At 36.5% G+C, this 26,229-nt stretch overlaps 1 protein-coding gene across 1 annotated transcript; it reads right to left on the bottom strand.

Annotated features, from left to right (window-relative positions):
* Window positions 1-499: 499 nt before the first annotated feature.
* AKAP8L (A-kinase anchoring protein 8 like) lies at window positions 500-22,552 on the bottom strand. The gene is made up of 13 exons (XM_063292562.1): window positions 22,450-22,552; window positions 18,447-18,479; window positions 16,510-16,750; window positions 13,595-14,051; window positions 13,061-13,178; window positions 12,861-12,904; window positions 9,452-9,506; window positions 6,593-6,701; window positions 5,876-6,017; window positions 4,904-5,009; window positions 4,052-4,182; window positions 3,332-3,427; window positions 500-2,275 (listed from the first exon to the last, which is right to left on the bottom strand). Exons 1-13 carry the CDS (start codon window positions 22,460-22,462, stop codon window positions 1,928-1,930), a joined length of 1,893 nt encoding a protein of 630 aa, XP_063148632.1. The 5' UTR covers window positions 22,463-22,552; the 3' UTR covers window positions 500-1,927.
* Window positions 22,553-26,229: the final 3,677 nt, after the last annotated feature.

Below are 26,229 nucleotides of genomic sequence, written 5' to 3' on the forward strand. Positions count from 1 at the left end.
ATAAAAATATAACCACCACCACCCTCACCCTGGCTTTGAAGTTATATGAAAATATAGATTTGGTTTATGTTTACTTCAGTGTGTGGTAAGGCTGAATCCTAAGTATATTTACTCAGACTATGAGTAAATTTGCTTATAAATTGACTAACAATACAAAAAAAAAAGCATTTTGAGCATATTCTAAGGGAAGGGTGAGTGCTATTCCCTTGGGACTTAACATGTGGCTTGATAAATACCGTTCAGACTGATGTAAGGAAAGTTCTCATGGCAGCTGATATCGTTTTGCAAATCATACATACCACTGGCATGTATGCGAGCCCAAATGTTGAAAGAAGGTGGAATACTTACTCAAGTATTAGCAACCTCTGTCACTGTCAGTTATTGCCAGAAAGATAGTACCCAAAAGCTGTTTGGAAACTTCCTCATTCCTTGTTCAGTCCAACAGCTAATACCTTTTAAGATGCCAGCCCAGGTGCATAAATACAAGTTTATACTGGAATTTCAGTACTCCCAACATTCATAAAATTTATTATTATCTACAACTTGATTGAGTACAAGACAAAGCTACCATTATGAACACTTGAGTCATTATACATTAAGAATAAGCAATACACTGAAACCTTTTTCAATGTTTCGATTTCTGTCAATTCAATACATTGCTAGATGCTTTTTACTCACAAAACTTACTTTTACATGTTTCTCCACCAGCTATTTGGTGCTTGAGGGCTTAAGGAAGCAGGAGTATTATATGGCAGCAGGGCCTCCATCCCAATGTGTAATGATTCCTTCACTCACCCTTCTCTTGTCTAACGTAGCAGGTATCCAAAAAAATATGTCCACTGAACATTTTCCAGTTCCACTGCTTGATCTCCACTACAGGAAGAAGGCATGTACATAAAGAGAAACAAGAGGATAATAAATTGAGCATGAACAACAGTAGCAGTAGCTGTACCACCATTGCTTGGAAAGCAACTGGGGTACTGGCAGGAGTTAAAAGAAACTAATGGCATTAATGCCTGGGGTTCTTAAAAAACAAAGAAACAATGAAACAATACTACATTCCTGACCAATGCATTGGAGATGATTTGGAGGATTCAAAATGAGACAACTTGAAGACCTGCGTTGAAGGGAATATTTAATGTTTTGTAACACTCTTCATCAGTAGATTTCTGTTGGGCTATTACAGCCTTCATTTTCAGAACATCCATCTAAAATAAGCAAAAACTAAGAGATCCTCCAGATCTCAAACAGAATAATATAAATTTCATTTTAGGAAAGTGCCAGAATGCATTTATTTCTCCTTGAGGCTTTCTGCACAATCACAATCTTGCTGCTTCTGTCAGAAACTTAAACATGTAGTCCTAATAGTGTTTTATAACCAACTATTGCAAATGTTCCCCCTTAAATAAAAGCACTGCAAAATTATTGTGCTGACCCAAGTCTTTTTTGAATATTAAAAGTAAAAAGATAGAAGAATGCTACAATTGCATGGAAGTTATTCCAATCATGCAGAATTTAAAACCCAGAATTCTGCTACTGACATTTTCAGACAAGACTAGCTATGGAACTAAAACATTTTCAACTATATACAAAGTTAAATGGGAAAATTTAGAGGTTATGTACCCTCCCAAGGTTTTAGCATGGTATAAGCCAATTGACAAAAATTTGATTTTGATTATTTACTAAAAAAAGTATCTTTCCTAGTACAAAGCCACTTAAAAATTGTACTGCACAAAACCTAGCTAATACAATGAAAATTTGGTTAAAAAAGCTATTTTCAAAAACACTTTACAAATAAAGGCTGTAACTAAGTGAAAGTGAGGTCAATGAGAACCAAAAGCCACATGCCATGTGGTGTCACAAATACAGGTATGGTTTTAGAAGATTTAATGCAGAGTCTCAAAATGATTCAACCTTCTTTGAAAGTTCATTCATCAGGTGGTTCCATCTCCTCTGAAGGTACAATGTCTCGTCTTTCTTCTGTTTCTTCTTCTTCTTCATGTTCTTCTTTCTGCTCAGTAGCAAAATCTTCTTGGGATGTGGTCAAATTCCATTCTTCCATTTGTCCTTGTAGTTCTTCTCCATCACCTTTGTTTTCGGCACTTTCTTCAGCTACTGGATTTTCCTCAGAAGGATTGTCATCGCTTTTAGTTTGCTCTTCAGCTAGGTTTCCTTCACCTTCAGCTGCTCTTTCCTCAGTGATCCCACTTGTTCCTGCCTCACTTTCCTCATGTTCTTCTTTCTCTTCAGGATCATCTGTGAAGGGATTCTCACCCTGCAAAACACGACACAGCATTGAGTACCAATAGCAGAGAATGTCTGTAGCTCAGGGTTGAACTGTGGAGTCCTTGGTGCTCCACTGATGGTACCATTCCACCAATAGAACAGATGTTTAACCACTACACACATTCCAGTTCTGTTCTAGGTCAAGGAACTTTCTGCTGCAGATTTGGGATGCGTGTTGGGCAGGAAGAAAGGAAAAGTTGGATCACTTGAATATGTGCTGACTTTTTGCTAGCCATGCTGCTAACTCCTTCACAGCAGATCTGAAACTTTACTTGGGCAACAGATGGCATATCATATGTTGTCTGAGTTTAGTGAGGCACAATGCCTACAACCAATCACTAAATGCCATGCAGATGATTGCTGATAACTATATTCCTGATATGAATTTTTTGGTGCTCATACATTACTATTGTTTCTCTAATCATTTTGACAATCTTGCCAGAATGCTGATACTCTCCAGATCTATTTTGTAATATGGCCTTTGTGATTGATGTTTGAACATTAAAAACAATTATTGGATAAGGATAAAAGTGGATGGATCTATTTGAGGAACCATGACATTCCAACTGAAACACATCTTGATAATGCTCTGTAGTAAAGTTTCTGAAAAGGGAGAATGTACTCTCCATTAATGAGCCAGCACATTTCCTACTTTTTATTCTTATTATGTGACATCCATTTTTTAAAAAGAAAACATATCCATTCTCATGGGAAAATGCATATAATTGAGAAACACTGAGTATACTTAAATTTAAATGCGAATAATCCTTCATTCTGCAGCTAAAAGTGGGTATGATAACTAGCAGTAAAGGAACTAGTTTCACTATCAAAGCTGTGATCTGTCATAGTGAAAAAATGGATTTTGAGAAAAAGAAGACTGAGAATGTGGACTCGGAAACAAAAAATGAGGTGAAAAAATGTAAAGAAGAAATTGAGTGCACGAAGAGAAAATAAGGACAAATTTAATACAAACACCAGTAGTATGCTGAAAAAATGTAGTGCATCTAAAAGTTAGTTAGTATCAGAAAAAAAATGTTATGCTAACCTTTAGGTACCTCTCCAATTTTTTACTGATAAGTTTATTGTTAAGAATACTTCTTGCAACCACTAATGATGATTTCTTGGACTGTTCCATCATAGCCTGGAAAACAAAACACAAAGAAATCATACATATCATTATTTATAACACAAACGTACACCTTTTTTCAGTCCAAAGCCACATTGACTTAATATTAAATATTAAATTCACTTAAAGGAAGACATGGAAAGGGATGTGCTGAGCTGTTTCAAAAAGCAAGTACCTGTATGTAACAATCGTAAGTTCTATAATTAGTCTCTTTCTTCATAAGTTACAGTGACCATCAGAACAAATGTATCTGGTATTTACTGGCCCACTCACATAAAGATTCTGTTAGCTTCATGATAGTGAGTTCAAAGAAAAGACTGAATTACAAGCAAAGACGTCTCACATTTTATGTAATAAGAAATTTACAAAATCAAAAGGGAAACTGCATCTTCAATCAAAAAAATAATGAAAATATGGGATGCTATATGTAACTGCTTATATAAATACTACATTTAAGTGAAAGAGAAGAATTTTATTACACAAAAATAAAAATTAAAGTACTAATATGCACACTACATTATCCAGTTATTTTGAAATGGAACAAGCAGCTTTTTATTTTATTTTGAAATGGAACAGGCAGATTACTATGAACAATTCAACATATTAGTTATTTTAGTCACAAATCTGCAATTCACTTACTCTACGGTTGTGGTTATGATCAAGGGATTTCAGATGTTTCTGGATTATTCCATATTGCATTGGGATGAAGAGGTCACAGGCAACACAGTGAGCAGCCTCCACCTTTTTTACAAAATGTTCCATACCTATATCTAAGGAAAAGAAAATCCACATATTATAGCCTGTAACAGAATATACACTACCATGTTAGAAGACATCTGACTATCAAGGAACCTAGAGACACTGTATCTTTCCTAAGATTCCAGCAATATAATCAGATTAATTCCAAATAATACTGGACTGAAAAATAACAAAAGGTAGAAACCTATCCATACAAACTGGAAAAAGTGGGGGGGGGGATAGACATCCCTTTGTTACGGCACTGTCACCTGTAAATAAAAATATTTTTCTAAAAAAATCCCTATTCTGTATAATATCCTAAAACTGCTTGTAAAAACTTTATTATGCATTCTTCCCAGTGAAGTAGCTATGAAAGCATTTGCATATGGAGACAGCTTCCAAAGCTGTGCATAAACCTGGAAAAACATGTTCATTGCCATCACAATTTGAAAAGAGATGTTTATATGTGCCCTGTATATTCTGAAGTACCTCTTTAGAAGCACTTCTAAATCCTCTTTAGAAGGATTTACACAGCACACATACATCAGGTTTATTGATGTACTAATCCAAGTCATGACTCAAGAGATATTAGCCAGCAGAATATAGAATTAAGGACCATCATACAGAGAATAATGGAGCATTTGCTAATCAACTCTCTATGGCATCTTTCTAATAGTTAACAAAAAAGGAACAAGAATATACATCACTTCATATCTAAATTTTAAGATACTTTCAGATCAAAAACATATATACCTTGTGTAAGATCTTGGTCTTTGTAAATCTGTTGTATAACTGCGTTAATATCTTCAATTGCTTTACGGCGTTCTTCTGTCTTCTTTGTTTTGTTAGCTACATATTCCTGCATTGAAGAAAAATTAATACTGATAAAGTATAAAACCTCATACTTGTAAAATTGAGAACAGACTATGAAGGCCTTACAATCAAAATCCAATCACAATTACTTTTCCAATTTCTCCCAAACTGTGCATTTTAGTTTCTTTCTAAGAATTAAAGACAAAGGGCAAAGCAATCATGTGTTATTTTATAGTGAAAAATGCAAACAAACCATCCTTTTCTGGCATACAGGTATTTATTTCTCACATTTCTTCACCACCTATCTCAGCAAGTGACTCTGGGTGGTTTACAATCAGATTAAAATAATGAAAGATTAAAATATCATAAAACAGATTCATTATAAAAATATAAATATAAAATATAACTAGTCCTCAGTTAATGACTGCAATTGGGACCGGGAACTCCGTCACTAAGTGACGTTGTAGAGCAAAAAATCGTGTAATCTCGCTGACTTATGATGGCAGTACCTGTTATGGTAGTTAAGTGAATCATATGTGGTTGTTAAACCCAAGATCACATGACCACAACTTGCAACTTCCTACTGGCTTCCCCATTGACTTCGCTTGTCAGAGCTGACAGTGAAGATTGCAAATGGAGATCACATGACCACGGGACACTGCGACTGTTGTATAATAATTGTGCACTGGTTGCCAAGAACCCAAATCATGATCATGTGACTGTGGGGATGCTACGATGGCTGCAACTTTGAGGACCGGCCGCAAGTCTCCTAATTCAGTGCCATTAGCTTCCAACGGTCATTGAACAAATGGTTGCTAAGCGACTACCAGTACTTGATATCTTTCACAGGAAAGTATAACAGATTCATTTGGAAATATGAATAGAAGGCAAGCTTAAGGAGAAAAAACCCACCTGCAGGAAGTCAGCGGTCTGCTTGGGTAGCTTGGTTCCAACAAACGTAAAATGCTCTTTATGAAATTTGCTTTCCAAATGATTGGTCATCTCATCTTCATAGAAAGTGCGATACTTGCACAATGAACATACAAACTGAATCCTGTAAAAGGAACAGCAAATAAAAACAAATTTTAAATGAAGATGTTTTTTTGGGCAGAGTAATCATTGGGAATTTTTCTTGAGTTTAGGTAGAGAAGCTGATGTATTTTAGATAGATATGATCTATTCCAGTACAGGATGAGCTGCCACGTGGTATGTTCTATAAAACCATCCTGAAGTCTTATTATTGCTTTACTCTCTGTAAATCACCCGTCCCTAAACCATAATCTGGGAACTGCTGGGACTACCAGCCCTCTAATCTTAAATCCCCTTGTTTTCCCTCTGCAAAATTGCTCAAGATTCCAGCAAAAAACTCAGTGGCGAGGCAGAATTATGAAGAATATAGGTTTGTTTTTTCTCTATAACTTGTTTCTCTTTCATTGGTAACCCTAATCCTAACTTTTAAAAATAAGACATCAAGTCGACTTTCCCTATCTCACAGAGGCTCAATATGTTGTTTTACAAATAAAAACAAGTAAATATATTGAAATAATCAGATCTGAAAGAGAAAAAAACACACCAAAATGGGCAATCTAACTACTAGCAGAGTCAAGCCTTCTTAGAGAAAAGGCTTACCTTTCTACCATACGATCACGGTATCGTTTTTTTTGCCTCTCTTGAGTTTTCTTCCCAGCCTGCAATTTGCGCTTGATTTGACTGATTTCTTCTTGAATTGTCAGAGCTCCTATATTTTATATATACATATATTTAAATGTTATTTTAAAACAATAACTATGAATACTAAATCAGTTATTTATAAGAACTTGAGAGAAGCAGATGAAAATTATGTTTATTGATGAAACCTTTGGAATTGTCCTAACAAGCAGGAACCACACGGAGACGAGGAATGAGTCTCTAGTGTTTTATTACTGCTACATTAGACAGAAAATTCTAACAAACTGAAGAAGCGTGAGAAAACCCAGACAGATAAACCCCAAAAGTCAAGGCGGGTCTGTTCTGTGTCTCTTTGAATGACAGCTCAAATTCTCGCTACTACGCATGCGTTTTCCCCCCTGGATAGGGGCCCCCTCTTGCTCACCATCAGTGCTCATGACAGGAATGATGTTCTTATTCATTGTTACAAATCAGTGCTAGGTGGGTTTAAAAACTGTGAAACTAGTTTCTTTTGGTCATAAAACGTAGCTAATAAATATCTTAAAGACTGTTCAGTAAAGGTTGATTACAAGTGCTATGATGTTCAATGTGCAGTTCAGAAATTAGACATTACCTCACAGGGTCTAGGCTTGTCCCACCACCACCAAATTTTAGGCTCACACCCCCAGATGCCTTCAGACTATGTGATCTATATAAAGGATGAAAAACTATTTCACAGTTATATCTATAACCTCAGTATTTGAAATTTATTAAGGCATCAAGAATTATAATTTCTGCATGGGAGGTGGCCAAGAGTTATTAATAAAGGAAATATGAATTTACATCTGATTGTAGCAGTAAATTGCCAGTAATGCCCAGCTTCCATTATCTGCATTAATACCTTTTCCAAAACAAGACAAGGAAGAGGACTTTAGAGCCATATGGACTAATTTTGTGGATTGTTTTGTCTATGGTACTTATTTTCAAGCTTTTTAATTTCATATTATATATGGACAAATAACTTCACTTGTAAATTCAGATAATATCATTTGATTATACTGAACACTGAAAAATGAATTTGGTACTATATATTTTTTTGCTCATTGATATACCATCACCGTTATGTTTTGTTTGATAAAAAAAAAGATGCCTATGAATTAGTATTCAATAGCCCTTTAAAAAGAGCTTAGTCTTGCTTCCTTAAACAGGGCATGTCATTATCCATGTATACTACTATCTGAAGTTTTTTTTAAATGTACAGTAACTGTGTCTTACAAGTTTTCTCTTAGAATAAACATAACTGAAAGGTACTGCACACAAAAAATAATAGCTTCCCTAACAGCGTTAGGCGCAAAACTGAATTACAATTTAAGCTAATCTTGGATTTGATCCCACATATAAGCTTTAGATAGAGAGGCCTTCTCCACCTGTTGTCCTCTAGATATGATGAGCTCCTGCTTCCACGTAGTTACAGAAGTAGTTAAATATATCCAGATTGCACCATGTTGGGGAATACTAAATAAATCGGAAGACTGCATAATTGCCCTGAAATATTTGCTGATTACATGTAGAATCAAGTATCTATTCTGGTTGGCATTTTTGTGATCAATGTACAGTATATGTTCTGATAATTCAATTGAAGTTATTTCCACACTGCTTTAATTACAAATTCAGTGGATTAAAATCCCAAAATGTTTTACCCAATGAAGGATGACTCAATATGCAAACATTAAGTAAGCACTGTTCTTTTAGTGGATTATTTGTTTGTAACTCTAAATTCATTAAATGGCCATGCTAAGAACTAACAAAAAGAAACATTCAAGTTTGTGCAACTAATCAGCTGACGGTTGATTTGGAAGAAAAATCAAATTTAAGCAGCAATATTGAAGGATAAGAGAAACAGGAAGACAGATTAAGTAACAAATTGAAATCCCTACTGAAGATTTCCAGTAGGAAATTTACTAGAAAACTAGTAAGAAATTGTATAGTTTGAAAAGCAAAGTCTCACTTTAAGAAGCTGGACCAGAATTATGAGGATGTGAGGCATTCATAAGCAGGAGAGACAATTCCTATGTAGACTTCTAATATTCTTCCCATGAAACAAGTAAGCCTACCAGTCACCTGTGTGATAACTACCTTCTTTCCAGGAAGCCATACATTAAAAGTAATAATTTGACTTTGGTGGAAAGTTCCATAGAGAGCAAGTGAAGGTAATCTGGATTGTGCTACTTCCTGCTCAAAACAGGAAGCCCACATCTTCACATATCCAATTATACTGTTGTTATTCTCACAATAACACACTATTTATAATTAGACTAAAGTAAATCAATTATACTAATTAAAGAATTGAAGCTAATTAAAGAGAATTACCTGATTACAGTGGTGGTAGGATATACTGGGCTTTAAAAATAAAAGGGTATTTCCGCCCCCCTCTGGGACTTGAAAAGGAAGGAGATTTGGAGTCTTAATTAGGTACCCAATTTCTTGGACACAGATTATTGCACTGATGTTGGGAATCAAAGATTCAAAACTGAGTTTATCTCCACTAAGAAAGAATAAAATTTATTCTAGGGAGACATTAGAGATACCATTTTCCAATAAATTTTGCAACTCTACTAACTTATCTATAAGCATTCTGATCATGACAAGTTTAAATAAATGAATAATCAAGATGACTTTTTTTTTCCAGCCATGTTATGGCCTAACCTGCAAGTAAACTTGGCATTAAAGAGGAATGAAACGGTTCCATTTGTGGTAATGGGTATTTTAAAATCTGCACAATCCCATGAAATAACCCAGTTCTTGCTAAAAGCACACAAATCTATGCGTATTTACACTTGCCTTTCTCCGATTCGTCTTTTCTTTCTTCATCTTCAGCACCATCTCCCTCTCCCTCCTGAAATTATAATTAAGAACACTGAAGAACGAGGCCATCATTGCTTACAGTCAAGGTCACAACAGATCAAGTTATCAGAAGTACTGTTAGCCACCAGGATGATTTAGGGTGAGACAAAAAGTGCTACTAGGCTGATTAATGTAATAGGGTTACATTAATTATGTGTGATTATTATTAGCAATAATTAATAAACCTTTTCTTTGCAGACAATGAATGCTGACAAATATATATTGTTCAAAGCTTTAGAATTCTGTACAATCTTTATGATTTCAAATTTTAGGAAACCTTTCAAATTAATGATTCTGAAAACTATTTAAAATAAAAGCAACTGCAATCTTAGAATTAACATTAACTCTGAATTTGGGTAGGAATAAAATTAGTATATGCAATCTAATTTTGTTTGATCTGAAATCTGTGCAGTTTCAGATAAATAAATCTCTATCTTGAGGGACTTATAAATGTACGCAGACTCAGGTCTATGATGGGAAGATGGAAGTGTGCCAAGTGGTCTTTCCCTGTTGAGGTACCCCACCCAGCTCTGGATCCGAAAGACATCTATGTTAATAGTATCACAGAGTATTATGCACCAATGATAGAATTTGCAACACTGATACCACAGAACGTTAAACAGATTTATACAATTCAGACTCATGTGAACTGGTTATGTACTTACAATACTCCATGATACTCAATGTATGAACATTAGAGCGAAGAGCAGGGGCAGCTGACTTAATCATGATCATCTACTATGTACAGAACCCAATATAATGAGACACCTAGGGTGAGCTTTCCCCTCTATTTGACCATAAACACAAACTATCAGTGCTTCTCCTTTTCACTCTAGACTGATGCTCTCTATCAGTAAAATGCAGTCTATACTAATGCCCACATGATCACAGCAAAAATATGGATGACTAATGCCTCCTTCCCTGTTACTCTATATGACTAGTCAGTTCTTCACCATGTATTTTAACTAGCAATAACAATGCAATCCTTCAATATGTTTTTATTTTTTCACTTCCCAAGTCGATCATTAGGTTGAGGAGCACTGTTATTATGAGAACACCTAATATAGCAGTACTACAAACTGAATACATAAAATGACAAAATCCATTATTTTATGCCTTTCTTTCAAAACTACTAAGCAGGCCCATGCCACTGCTACTTCCAAAGGGAACAAATCTTCACAACAAGTATTATTACAATCAGAACAATCCAATTGTATTATATGTGTTTACATGATCCAGCTACCCAATTTTGTGGGATGCCTTGCTCAAACTGTACTGAGTACTTCAGACTGCTGGTTTTCTGTAACTGTGTATTTTAGTAATAGTATGTTTTTTGTTTGGCACTTTACAGAGTCCTTGGCCCATTATTTATTCCATTTTTCTTCTAAAATGAGCCTAGATGTAGGAAAAAGAGATTCATATAAGCTAAAACATTAGGCTGGGTAACAAACACATTATGCCACAATGTGCACTATTTTGTTTTGGCTTAACATTTAGTGCAAACCCAGTGAATAATGGTTATTCAATAAACCATGGTTAAGCAAACCATGATAGTGGGATATGTAAACTCAACTTTTGAGTGAATACCCCCAAAGAACAGCTGTTTGCATACCTTCTTAGATTACATTTCAAGAGACTGCCAATAGGACGGCTCACAATCAGCATACTTGATTAAGTATCACTACTTAAGGAAGTGAACCCACCAACAAACCTTTGGAAGTTGACATGTTTGGTCACTGACATGACTAGAGGGCTGCAAGAACTACTCATAAAAGGCTGCCACCTCTGCTCAAATCACCAACACATTTTCTTTACGTTTTTTCATTAAGAAAAAGATTGAGGCAATCAAATTGCCAAAAATTCCTATTTAGCACAGCCCAGTAAAGTTCTGAGGGCATTATTGTGCCAGCAAGATTTGACTATATGCCTAATTTTTCCACTCAGAACTGCTCAATTTCATTGTATCACAGCTGTATTTCTAGCTGTGTCTTCAGGATGGTCCAACATCCTGGAAAATTATTTTTGAGTCCTCATCCTATCTCCCTGGAGATTTGTTATTTACAAATTGTAGCCTCCAACTGTTTACTCCTTCTACTGTATAGAAAGATAAAGAGAGGGAGGTAGAATATATATACACTATCTATCTCCATCTATATTTAACCACATTTTAGATGGAGCAAAATCTAATATAGAAGATCAAAGCCAAATCCTTTTTACATCTGTGCCCTTTTGGAGCTCCTCTCATGTTTTCAGTTTTGGCATTCTTGCTAAAATATCTCTGGAGTCCAGAGGAGGCTATATTTTGCAAATCTATTTGAAGGGAATTTAGATAAAAAGTAGTATTTTAGATACTTACAATGAGCCCAATTTCTCACCTTCTGTAGTCTTCTTTTTTTGCAACTGTGATCTCATTCACAGATTAGCTGAGGTACAGAGCACCGATTATACACAGGCCTCAGCAGTATCTCCTTTCTTCCACCCAACATCGTAACTTTCTTACAGACCTCTGCTTACCTCTACTCTGAGTCTTAGTGTCAGTTTTTCTAGCCATTTCATTTAATGTTCTGCTAGGTGTCTGCAACTGCAGTCTGACTCTGAGCGCCCACTACTTAGTTTACTTGTTCCCAACCATAGTTATTAAGCATGCTTTATTTTACCTACACTTAACTCATTAGCTTTATATGATTAGTCTGCAGTTATTAATTATGTTGTATGAGAAAAGTGTCTTATAAGAATTGTTACATTAATTCCTAAAAGCAATTTGATGTACATTTTTATTCTAAAGGACCAAAGAATCCACAAAATAGCTCATCAAAGCTATCCTTCCATAGATCAGGTCTATAAAGAGTTAACCAATTACTTCTTTTGCAATCACCTCTTTAGTTTAATAAATCTTTGTATGCATGAAATGCAATTTTTTTTTCAGTTGGTTATCTGACATTCTATGCACTTCAGAGTTCTAACAAGGTATAGAAACCACCACAGTAAATCTGATTGAATAAACTGGGAAAGTTATCATAGCTATACCAGTTATATCATTGCAGAGTCCAACCTAACCCAACTGCTCCCTTAGAAAGCATATTTCATGTACATCCTACTTTAAGGAGATGGAGAATATTTTGTTTCCCACTCAGGCACTAATGTGTCTTGAGCCAGCTTTGTCCTTTAAGCATTCCTGCGCAACTGCCCTAGCCTCTGCTCTTTGTTCTTTGTCCAACAAAAGAAGTAGCAATACATCATTCATCTCTACACAGGGTTAGCATGCCAAAGCATCCTTTCCAGCCCTTGTTTCTATTGTATCAAATGAGAATGGCAATCTTTGTAGTAAGGCTAAATTCAAACTCACATTTTTAGAACCCTTCTCAGCAGCTTCTCCTTCAGGACCTTCTTCTAAAAAGAGCAGCATATCAGGTGACTATGCATAATACAAAATAGCTGAAACATTTAGTCAACAATATTGTTTTTTATATTGTCACACTAAATATGCAATGAAAATAAGACAGGATTATTTTTCAGTCTAGGTAGACCTTAGTGGTAAGCTCTTACCATTATCAGAGTCTGAGTTATCTGAATTATCTGTTTTTGCTGCTTTGCTATCAGGTTCATCAGAACTGTTAGCTTGTTTACGTTTATTAGCAGTTGGCTCGTTCTTTATCCTTTTCTTCTATGGAGAGAAATATAGGAGTAAATTCAGCCGAATGTAAAATCTAACTATTTTCTTATTATTAATCAAAAATGTGTACTGAGATATATGTTTTTCATATTCAAATTACCTCAAACAGCTAAAAACATATCTAGGCCTTAACGTGGTCTATTTCATACAAAACTTCCTAGCCAATCCCAAGGACTTTTCTCCAAGATTACTAAGATCCAGTGGTTCATATACTGGATGCAATCAGAGTTTCCAGGAATAGTTTTTTTTTAAAGGCAAACAGCTGAAACAATGAATCTGTTTCCAATAATTAAAATAATAAATAAATCACTTAACAGATACCTTTGCGTTCTGTTCTTGATAGCATTTGACACTGGGCATTGCTGAAGGGCAGAAAACAAAATGGAGAAGATTGTATAGATACTTACTTTAAAATCTGCATCCCACATTTTCCAGTTTCTCCTCATTCGTTGTTTCATGCCGCCTCCTCCAAAGCGCATATTGCCAGAGAAACCTCGCATTCCCTGGAACATGTTGTAATCAGGGAACAGTTTGTGGGAAAAAAGGGATGGTGGTCTATTGGGGCCATGGCCTCGTCCTCCCATTGGTACTGGCGGGTCATTCCAATGTCCACCCATGCGCCCATATGAAGGTGCCATGGGTCTGTTATTTCTCCCATCTCTGGCCCAGTTTTGACCCCGGTGGCCAAAGTTGTCACGTCCTCTGTTGTGGTACTGGTCCCTGCGGTTCCCATAGGAGCTGTCATAGTGACCTTCATAGGCATTGTCGGTTTCATGTTTGGCCTCACTGTAATCGTAGCCGGATCTGTACAGATCACGGTCATTCAGTGCAGACCTTGAGTCATAGGACTCATATGTATCATACCTGCAAGAGTTGCAGAGCAAGCAAAGAATCCAGTCAGTATTATACAGAGCACCATGTTAGAGTCTGCCAAGAAATGGCAGTAGAAGCAGGTTATATAAAAAAAAAACAAAAAGCATCAAGAATTGTTCTATATTCAGGAAAATCATTAAAAGCTCAACTCATCACAAAGCTTTCCCATTACAGTAGTGAATAAATAGTCTCATACATATAAGCGCTGAATAAAGTAATAATTCTGTTTAGCCTCAATAAATCATAATAAACAATAAATCTGATCACATTTACAAATATGCTTTCAGCAGGGAGGTTCATGCAAACCATTATATTTTATCTATTCCTGATTCGCTCACCAATTTCTATATGTATTTGACTATGCTACACAAATAAAATCCCTGGGAATAACTTTACAAAATAAGTTTCTACCAATTTATTTTATGTTGTCAAGCAATTTTTGAAAGAAGCAAAAATTATTAGCAATATAAAACAAAATGCTTCATAAATGACACCTGGCCAGTAATCATTTCACTGTAGAAAAAACCAGAAAGAATATCTAAGAAAATTATCTTCTGTGTTTCTTATAATGAGTGACTAAGACAAATAACCTACCTTGAATATTTTATTACATTTAAAAGTGTCTGCATAGTCATCCAAATGTGATGACATATTTTAAGGCTAAGCCCCTTTTATTTCTGTAGCATGCTGTTTTGACTGCTATGGCAGGCCAAAACAAAGTCATGCTGTGCTAAATAAACCAGCACTGGACACAAGCACACAAATTGTGTTTGGTATCGAGGATCCGAAAGCAAGGATATGGAAAGGAAACAATGGCTGAGGAGGAGACTTTAAAAGCTAACTCGGAATAGAAAACATGATTTTAAAAACATCAAGGCCAAGTGAATTGGACCATCTACCAGTCTTATAATCCTCATACCAATGTACAGCATGGTATGGCTCACCACTGCAACTGTGCTTTCTGTGATGTTTTCTTGAAAATATATTTCAAGTGTTTATCCCCAGTGTACCTTAGCACACTAAGATCAAATAAAAATGCCCACTCTGTATGATAAAACTAAAATTTGGGGGATGCTGAAAAGGAAATCTGATTTACTGTAAGTACGCACAAAACTGTTACTTTAACCATTCTCATAACTTGGATAAGTTATCTGTGGTTATTAAACTTTATGCTTAGAAACTGTTCCATCCTAAAAGGAATGCGTTGTAAAAATAGAAATACCTATTATAGTATGGCATAACTATCTGCAACAACTGCTTTTCTCAAGGCGGGACATTATAATAATGTATCACAAAAAAATATATTTCATGCCAATTAAACTGTAAATGATTTTGTAATCTCCTGAATATATTTCTATAGCAATGAAAAATTGTTAGGTGGAATAAGATAGTCAACTATTCAGTAGCATTTGAAAGTAAAAATCATATTAAATGGCTCCACAAAACCATAAGCTAGTTTGGGAAGCTAGTACTGTATATATCAATGTATGTCAATACAACAAGAAGACAACACAAAATATTATGTCTAATTCAGTCACTATATTTCAACTACAATGCTTTTATTCAACAAAGGAATGTGGAAGTAAGAAAAAGTTGGAATATAGTAATCCTTTGACAGTCCTTAAATATTAGTAGCTCCAACTATAAATAGTATATACTATTTAGATCTAACATTGAGCCAACCTCTGAATGTATATCTAAAATATAGAAGTACCTGTCCACCTGAAAGCCTTAAGTATAATAATTCTACAGAGTAAAGTATCAAGTGTTTGAAGTAAGTAAGTAAGTAAGTAAGTAAGTAAGTGTGTGTGTGTGTGTGTGTGTGTATATAAATAAATAAAAATTACTAAATTTCAAATCGAAATACAAAGTAATTTATTTTAATCTATTTAATGACTTTAATATGCAGGTATTTCAAAAGCAAAAACAAAGCAAAAATGTAAATATTCTAAATGTATGCATTTGCTTTAAATTAACAATGTATACATTTGCATTAAATTAACAATGACAGGTACATTAGGGAGAGATTCTACAAAATTCTCTCTTTATCCCTTTTTAATTCCAATTGAAGCAAAATCCAGAGAAATGTAAGTGCTCTGCCTAATGGATGCGCCATTACTTTCAATGGGAGGTAGAAGTGCACTCTTTGGATAAGTGACTATTTTCAGAAGCTGATCAAAGGTACTCAAACCTGCATTTATTTCAGAACATTGTATTACAGTTCAACTACCATATTTTCCTTACTCAAAGACATGTTCAAGCACCTTACTTTCAAAGTTCAATTAGAAATACAAACTTAGCTAATTCTGTATTTCCCAGAAGTTTTTTGTAAGTAGTAGGAGCAATGTTTAGGCAACAGCACAAAATTAGATCAACATGCCTTTCAGAAGCAGAAACTAACCTGTTCTATAACTATTACTGAACCTTACAGCTTTGTCTCTACACTCACCTGTCTCCACCTGAGCCATAATGTCCTCCTTGCATCGTTTCAGTTTCTAGATGAGATACCATATCTAAGCGCTGGTTAAAATTTGAAATTACATCATCAGCGCTGGTGCCAGTGGATGCGTTAAAGTTCATGTCTGCATTTGAATTAGGCATTTCCCAAGAGTTTGAAGTGGCCATACCATACCCATAATTGCCAGAGTTATCCTGACCGTATCCATATCCATAATTATAGTCTTCATAACCTGAAATGAAAAACAATTACTGTGTTTTCTATTTAGATGTTTCGAATGCTATGCTTGCACAATACAAGATTGGCGGCACTAAAAATATTCTCTCTCCCCCATGCACAGTGGCTACAGTTAGTAAAAATAAATAAATACATTTCTGTATCTACTTCCAATATAACATATAAGCATTAAATCATCTTATTTCTGTAATATCAGCATATGATACATGTCCTGATAAACTTTCATTTCTATCATGTCTAAAAGTAGTGTTGCAGCTGTATTATCTCCATCTATAATATCTCAATCCTATCAGTAGATAAATTTTAGGACAAGGCCATAGGATACAAAAACAGAAATAACAGTGTTATTTCCAGACTCTTCAGTTTGCTAGGAAGCTGCCTATAATGAAATATTTATTGCTTTATGCAATGATATGATTCGATTTTTGGAAATAGAAATCTACAAGAGAACTATCGTTTAGAAGACTGATAAACCTTTTCTTCACTGAATAAAGAAATATTTCATGAAAAGTAATCAAGTCTTGCCCATTCAAAAATTATGAATTAACATAACAGAATTGCACAACTGGGCAAATGCACAGGGATACCTTCCTAAGCATGGAAAACAGTAGACATTGTAGAAGAATGAAGGATACCTATTTCAGCTTAATATGGTATTGCAAGGAAAAAACACAAATTAAGAATTAAAAATAAAGATAAATATTTACAGTAACAAGAAACAAATGAACTGAATAGCTTTAACGTCCAGGAAGTTAATTAATTAAGTTAAGGAAGGCTACTTCATGAGTATAGACAAAAATATATATTGACACATTTATATATAGCATAACGCAGGTTAACATGAATACTTTATGCAGCTGAAGAGTCTATGAAAGCAAACTGACTTGCTATTTTTGCTGCAAAAGCCTTATGCAGCTTAATCTCTGAAAACCATTGAAATAAAGTTATTCCAGTTAGCGATTCAGATGTTTCAGTCACTTGACTGAAGAATATTCTGCATTCGTTCTGAAGTTCAATTTCATTTAAAATGGTACTTATAAACCTCAAGCAAACATGAGACCTACATCATCAGTATTCCGTCCACATGACTGAAATGTTCCACTGGCATTGTACTGCTTCTCAAAGATGTAGAGGATGACATGCTGTGAAATCTTTATCATACAAATATTCAATTTATCTATTTGAAAATAAATCCTACTGTGTTTCATGAAGTTAATTGCCAGGTATGCATAAGACCGATGTAAAAACGTGAATTCCCATGGATCCATGAAGTCTATTGTGCTTTGTTCTACCTTATATATTTAGAGAAGTGCTAGGCAAGAAAGCCAGATTAGGTGAAATCCTACAAATACTTTTTAAAAAATTGTTGAAATAATTCGGATACATTTGAGTAACTACACATGGAACTGTAAATATAAAAGATTTCTATTATAGCTCATAGGGAGTACCAAAATTCAATATGAAGGTCAAAGATCAGTTATAGCTAAGCACTGGCAGTAATTTTACTGATTTGTAAGGAAAGATGCTGTTATATAAATGTGGATTTAACAGTAAATGAAAAAGGCAATATTAGGAAGATCATGCATTGAATTAATAAAGAATGTGACATTTTGGTATTAGTTTCTGGTTAAATAAGTGTGACTGAGTTATCTATAAAACAAATATTAGCATTCCATTAAAACTGTACTTACCTCTGTTTGTTCCAGAATTCCAATTTCCATAACCTAGAAAAAAATGACCAAATAAGTATTTGTCAAAATGATCCGGACTGGTGTTTGTATGTAAGTTGATACGTGCTCCACACTATATGCCACATTGCAGTCAACAGTGATTTGCAACTCTTCCTCTACAGTTTTAATCTCACCTATGGGTTTCTCTCTGCTAGAGGGCTAAGTTTGTGAACATTTTTCATATTCTATACTACAGTGAAATCTATGCATATGCAAACTGGAATTAAGCAACCTATGGCCCACATTCAGAATACCACCATACACCTCCTTTTCTAGATTTTACTGTTGAAATATGATGGCATGATCTAGTGTTGAAAATTGGAGGCCATACACTAATACATATTCTCAAATTAGAAGAATATGGAAGGTTAGGGTTGTTTTTTTTTTTAAATAAATAAGTATTTCAAAAGTATAGGCAGAATTGCTTGGCATTCTTAAAAACAAATATATATAATCCCTTAGATCTGTTCTTGCCTGAATATTGGTAGTAATATATAGAAACATTATCAAACAAATACAGTATGAATCTATCTGAAGAATAGCATGAGGCTATATGTAACACTGTCACAGTACAGTATTCATTTCACCAATTATCTATTTATATTATTTCCTACCAACAGTTATTTAACAATAAAAAGGAGAAGCAAGTTTATTTTTTCATGGGAATACTACCATTATCGTGACATACAAAAGCAGGTCACTAAATGATTGTGTCCCCCTGCGAGAATATTTAAATCTTATTATCCCTTTCTACCTTTATTCACGACCAGATATTACCAACTGTTGGTTATTTAAGGAAGCATCTAAATAGGATTTCTAAATACTCCTACTAAATTTATCATATATAAGTTGTGAGGAACAGTATCATTTCCATAAACCCATTGTCCATTAACCACCATTAATCCCCGATAAATCATAGCTATATATTACACTACTCCAAACTTAAAAGGAAGGAAAAACTGATTACAGAAAAAAATTTCCAGCAATGGTAAAGAAAAGCTGAACTATATACTTTTGCTTTCATATTTGAACTGATTCTAGGTTTATTTCCAGATAATTGCCCAAAAGATTGTAGTTTCAAATATGTAAATGTGTTCCTTTTATTAAGAAAATTAAAAGTATATCTAATTGTAGATAACAAGTTCCAAACTGCTGCATTCAATGTTACCTAAATACCTATTTCTCAAGTGCTATCCTAATAGAAGGGAGAAAATAGGAATGACATTCTGAAAACTATTTTTGTAGTTAACAGAAGTTATAGCCCTGGAATAGCCCCATACACTCATTGTACTATAGCACCTTGAATCTCATGCTGCCTGCTGTTCTCCAGGCAGTCAATGAAAAGATCAACACGCGACATGAGGAAGAATGGGAATATGTTATCTCATCCTGGCCCTTCCCCCTCCCACAATAATCTGACTGCCCAAGACTGCAACAAACTTTTTTTGTGCAAAATTTGCTCTCTTATGAAAGATTATACCTGCATTCAGCCAAAGGCAGTTAGATTCACACAACAGACACAGAAAACTGCAGGAGTGCAGCGTGTATCATCACTGAGGTGAAAACTCCTTTCAGTCAAACTTAAGATTCATGGTGACCACATGGACTCGACACAGTATAGTAGTTCTCTTGGCAACAAAAGGACGTATGTTGTTGCCTTTTTCTGGGATGTTTTTTCAATTTCCCAAACTACCTTATAGCCCTAGGGTTCCTTGGAACTCAGTCATTCAAGTACTAACCAAATCCAATCATGCTTAGCTTTCTTCTGTAGCTGACAGACTGTCATTACCACCACTTTTTTTTCTTTCTGAATATTCAAAGATGGCTTATCTATAAAATACGCACAACTGTTTTTCTCCAACTTTTTAGATTTTTATTCACAAAAAAACCTCGATAATACAGATTTTCAGCAAATAAAAGAAGCAATTCCATCATACCAAAAGATAATATATTGCATTATTTTCCCATTTCCCATTTTTCTGTTGGAAAAAGAATCCTGGACTCTTTCCTCTTTTTCTGTTTAACTACTGATTTCTTATCCTGTTTATTTAAAAGACACTAATATCATAGTCTCAAGGAATGTATGGATTCAAAGCAATTTGACTATGTCCTTGTACAACCCAAAACCCTTGCAGAAATTCAAAACAAAACCAGCTTACAAAATAAAACATATATTATGAGGAGACATAATTTAGCTGACACATAACAAATAAAACTTCTAAATGTCTGAACAGAGTTTTTAACACCTAGTTATTGTTAATTGACAAAGTACTTGTAATATGTCCCCCATAAATCTTTATCCACATAACCACCCTATCTCCCATCCGTTTTTCCCCACTGCCTCATGGCTATGTACTAAAATCTTATATCAGTTAAGCTACCCTACCTGTCTGATTTTGAGCCTCATGGGGCGCAGAGTGGTAGGTAGCAGTATGCAACTGAAAACTCTCCCCATGACTCGAGTTCGATCCCAGCGGATTCTCAGGTAGCCGGCTCAGGTCGATTCAACCTTCCATCCTTCCAAGATCGGTAAAATGAGCACCCAGCTTGTTGGGGAAGGTAATGGCAAACCACCCCACTATAGTCTGCCAAGAAAACACTGCGAAAGCGGCATCCCCCCAAAGGGTCAGACATGACTTGGTGCTTGCACAGGGGACCTTTCACCTTTCACCCATCTGATTGAGTTGCAGCTCATGAAAGCTTATGCCTTCTTATAGTAAAATTTGCTAGCCTTAAAAAGTCCTATCAGATTCTACCTTATCAGTAGAATCTTAGGAAAAAAACACTTTACTTGAGAGCGAAGTAGTATAGTCAGAATTACAGAGAACATCCTCATACTCCAGTATCAAGATTTTACTGAAGTATCTGAAATCAAAAGTGGCATTAGGGTTAGGAAAATTACTTTCATGTCTTCTTAACACATGCATGGAGGGAAGTTTATCACATCTAAGGCCCCAAAATGTTGAGCAGTTATAAAGAGGGTAAGCCAAGCTCAGACTTTGGAGCACCAGCGCTAAAGAAGATTCCATGCACACTCTGGCAATGATCACACTGAAGATGCCTCCTCATTTTTAGGAAGAATATTTAGCTGAACATAATACAGACCTCATCAAAGTATTACAGAAAGAAATGCTGCACCATATGTATGCAGACATAGATAACATCCAAGAAAACCACAAAGATCTGGTACCTCGCACCCTGCTTGGAAAAAGAAGTGTAACTAATAGTTTCTGATACTGAAGGGTGAGGAAAGCACCATGCACAGCAGACATGTCTTTGTCCTACAGTATTTACTGCAACTGCACATTACTGAAATACAAAATTCCTGTTTGACAGACAGACCCCGTCTAAATCCGAAAATGGATCCATGCTAACAGCGAAGGTTTCAGGACTGCAAAGCGACCCCAGCATTTTTTAAAGCAAACCATTGCCGAAGGGGGTTTTGTGTACCTTCTTTCATACCCACTCACAAGGACGGGGCGGGAGGGGGGAGGTGTATGCGTGCAGACGACAGGCTACCAAAGACGCCAAGCTCCCGTTCTCTCACGCCGGCAGCGTAGAGGATCAATGCTGTTCTTCGTTTCTCGCGCTTCCACAAAAGGGGGGCGGGGTGGAGTAGAGGTGTTGGACAGGCAGGCTGAGTTCCAATGACCAGAACGAGAGCGACGCACCCCACGACCCTCCTCCGAAGGGCCAAAGCCCCCGCCTCCCCGCCCGTCTTTCTACTTCACGAGAACGAAGGACGCTTGGCAGATACTTCCGCCTCAAGCCACGGACGGTGGCGAGGAGCTCGAGCCAGCAATGCCTGAAAACGGGGGTGGGGGTGGCAGCGCTCGTCACCCCAACCCCGGAATGTTGCCATGGGCTGGGCCTAGCCCTCCTCTTAGTCCACTCCCGCAGAGCCGAAGCCGCCCCTTCCCACGACCGCCCTGCTCGAGGCCCGTCTTCTCGCCCACTCCCTCACCTGAATAGCTCATGATGGCGGTGGCAGTCCCAGCACTTCGCAACGCCGCTCCTTCCCACCCGTTACCTCCTGCGCCAGACGACAACCGTACCTTCCTAGCCCCGCCTCCCGACACTGTTAGCCGTGGTCACTTTCCCAGCCTGTCTTCCATTGGTGACTGCAACCGCCCATCCCGCCCCCTTCCAGTTCTATTGGGCCATGGCGGTCCGAGTCTCCACAGATCACTCGACAAGGGAAACGTCCATCAGATCTACTGGTTAAGCGGTAGGCAACGAGAAATGTCAATTTTATGCCGCCAGCAAATTACATATGCCGCTCGATATCCATACGAGGTTATTGGGTCTAAACCCATATCACGCATAACAAGCGGATAAACTTCGGGTGCTAATTCGCGCACGCCGTCTTCTAGGTTGCAGGAGGGCTGTTATTTGTTGCACGTCCTTCAATAGGAGGGATCTCTGAGTTCTCAGATTGGCGAGGATCAGCCCGCCTTTTATCAGGAGCTGCATATAGTCAGATAACTCAGAGAGAGCCGGCTACTTCGGAATATAACCTATTACGGGGCGAAGCGAGTGCGCTGTTCGTTTGTGCAGCCAGTTACCCTTCTTGCCTTGTGCAAGCTCTCTTCCTTCCCTTGGCCCCTGAATGTTCCCTGAAGAGCTAGGGCATCAGTTCCCTGATTCACTGTAACCGGTAGAGTGTATTGCGATAACGAAGGAGCAGCCATTAGGTGGTATCGCAGATTGAGCTGAAGGCGATTCCACCCGAAGATAGAGAGAGGTCCGCGATGACACGCAGTGGGCATTACAATACTGTAGCGCACATCCAGGAAACGTGCTTTGTGTAGGTCCGGCCCAAATACTACTACTTGTAGGAATCGTTTGAGCGCCCCCTAATGCAGAACATCAGTGAATACTCTCATGGAGAAAATCTATCGATGTGGTCGCTAGGAGTAGAAAACGACTTGATGGCACATAATCAATGCAGAACATAGTGAATACGCTATTTGGTAGAAAAGAGTTTCCACTTAAGGTACCGCGTGGATCATAGTTTGCTCTTACATGCTGAAAGAAATTGGCTAATCCATCCAATAGAACAGTTTATGTTGGATTAAACTGAAGTTAGTTGCGGAATCGTTACACAGACTTATCCCCGGTTATACGCAAGTTGAGATTAAAATTGATTAAAACCTTGAGTCGACTCCTGGTGACTTCACGGACATACCCATATTGCTTTCTTGACAGTAATATGGAACTGGTTTTGTCAACCATCTTCTAAGTTCAGTTTCGGGTTTGTTTGATTTCTTGTGCTACAACACAGATCTGCAAATAGCCCTTTCAAGCCGAAGGACTTCATTAGTCTGCAAATATTAGCCTGCTAACTACAATGAATAGCAAAAGTCATGGCTATCTGACCCAGAAAATAGCTTTTGGCAGTGAGCTAAAGGCTACTGCCTTTTCATTAGGTTGCCTCTGCAACACAGTGTACTGCAATGCAGTATTGTTCTCTAATAATGAAACACTCCTTGAAAAAGTCTGGCTAATCTTGCTAAATCTGATTCAGACTGTAAGCAGGGGCTGTGAAGTGTGAGCTGACAGCCTTCAAATACTGGCTGTCTCTTAACCTGCGGCATTGCTCCCCGTTGAGGCCCTACGTTTGAGATGTAAGACTAGTACTGCCACAGAATGACAGCCAAACAAAACCACCAGTACTAGCAGATGGCAGCACCTGGTGAACCATGGCTGGGCTCTAATGGGCTTGTTAGAAACCGACAGCATGAGGGAATTCCAGAGACACAGGTTAGACAGAGATATTAGGGAGCAAAGCAAAAACAAAAAAAGAACCCCCCCAGCCCCAATCTAGAAGATACCAATGACAAAGCACTTCCATACTATTGGCAAGAAAATTACATGGATGTGTCCGTGAAGTCCCCAGGGGATGACTTTATTTTGAATAGGATCAAGTCTGGATTTCATCTTTCTATAAAAAAGTTTTTTTAAAAAAATCCGTTCAATCGTGTCCGATTCTCAGAGACTGTCTGGACAAGTCCCTGCAGTTTTCTTGGCAAGGTTTTCCAGAAATGGTTTGCCATTGTCCCCTTCCTAGGACTGAGTGAAAATGACTGGCCCAAGGTCACCCAGCTGGTTTTGTGCCCAAGACAGGACTAGAACTCACAGTCTCCTGGTTTCTATCCTGGTGCCTTAACCACTACACCAAACTGGTTCTCATAAAAAGATTACTGTGATATTAAAACGTTTATTTTGAACATTAATGCATAATTGTATTACACCAGAAAGAATGCAATTGTATTGTGATATTAAACTGATTTTTGATCTGAGCTAAACAATAATGTTTCACATTCACTTTGTGATTCTAATAATATTTAATTTCAAAAACTGAGTACCTGAACCTCCAGTGTTCTTACATCAAATAAAATGTACGTAATAGGATTAACTGAACAAGTTCCTTTTGTCACCATATTTGAAAACTAGTTTTCTCAATGTTGGATGCTTCATAGTTGCTATTTAAAGTATCCCAGCTTCTTAAACTGGGGGGTTCTCTCTATTCACAAGCTCAAGAATCAGGCACTGAAAGATTAGAACAGACATAAGATTAAATGATAAATGACGAGGTGCTTGAGACCTAATGCTGTAAATCTGTTCTGTATTTATCGGTCTCATTTCTTCCTAGATTTGGTAAATAGTAGTTACTCGTAAACAAAATTAAAAGTAGTTTATACTTTTTTTTACAGAGCTATCAAGTGTTATTTCTATTTATTGTCTAAAAATCTAATTTACCAGTTAAATTATATTTTGTTAATATAAAAACTAGTTTTCCTACTTCTGAAGACCACTGTAAAAGAGCCTGTGCATTTCACCTCAGGATGAAGTTAGTATTAAATGGCAGTTGGATTTTATATTTTTTAAAAATGGGGATCACTATCTTCGATTGTATTATAGGCTAAGCCATAATTTGGTTAACACAGTTTATTGTAAACATGGTTGGGTTCACACAGTATGTGAAATCTTAAACCATAGTTTACAAGCCACAGTACCAGCTTCACACAATAGATAAGCTAAAACCAAACACACCGTTTTCTGGCTTTGTATGATTTATGAACTCAAGTGTTTTTATCTAATTAGACCTTGGGAGAGTCCTAGTTGTGGATGTAATTTCAAACAATCTCACCATACTGTGAACCCAACCATGTTTATCCTCCCTCACTACTGGCAGCTGGATGGAGTTACCAAGATTTTTATCTCAGTAAATTTGAGGGGTCCTACCTTTTGTTATGCTTAATTAGAATGTTAGTAGCCCAACCTTGTATCTATCTTAAAGCTGATTGAACAACTCCATGGTTTCAGTTCTACTTTTTCTTCTCCTTTTTTTTTAACTTTTTCATCTCATCTGATAAGAAGTTCTGAAAAACTCAAGTTGATCTAATAAGGCATTTCCCTAATATGCATTTTAAAACAGTGGAGATTTTTATAAATGTAAGTGGGCTGTTCATAAAAATGCATCAACATTACAACAGTGAAGAGAGTATCAATTTTTTAAAAAAATGACATTTTACTAAGAGTAATGCATACTCGAAACTTACTAGTTCCAACGATGTGACTGAGTTTGTTTAGTAAAGCATTATGTGTGAATCCAATTATTGTGGACTGATGATTGAATCAATGCATGCTGTAGTGTATTGAAGCAAGTCTCACTTTTTAAACATAGTTGTGTTTTCTCTAGTGTGCTATAGGCTTTTTCCAGGCTGGTTCCAGATTGTAA

This window comes from Candoia aspera, chromosome 2 (genome assembly GCF_035149785.1).
Source record: "Candoia aspera isolate rCanAsp1 chromosome 2, rCanAsp1.hap2, whole genome shotgun sequence".
Taxonomy (NCBI): Eukaryota; Metazoa; Chordata; class Lepidosauria; order Squamata; family Boidae; genus Candoia; species Candoia aspera.

Bases quoted from the DNA above. Each gene is read 5' to 3' on its own strand.
- AKAP8L (XM_063292562.1), bottom strand. The intron at 16,751-18,446 runs GTAAGTACAGTT...TTTTCATTTCAG, and splicing joins GAATTCTGGAACAAACAGAG to GTTATGAAGACTATAATTAT. The intron at 9,507-12,860 runs GTGAGTTTGAAT...TTATAATTTCAG, and splicing joins CTGAGAAGGGTTCTAAAAAT to GAGGGAGAGGGAGATGGTGC.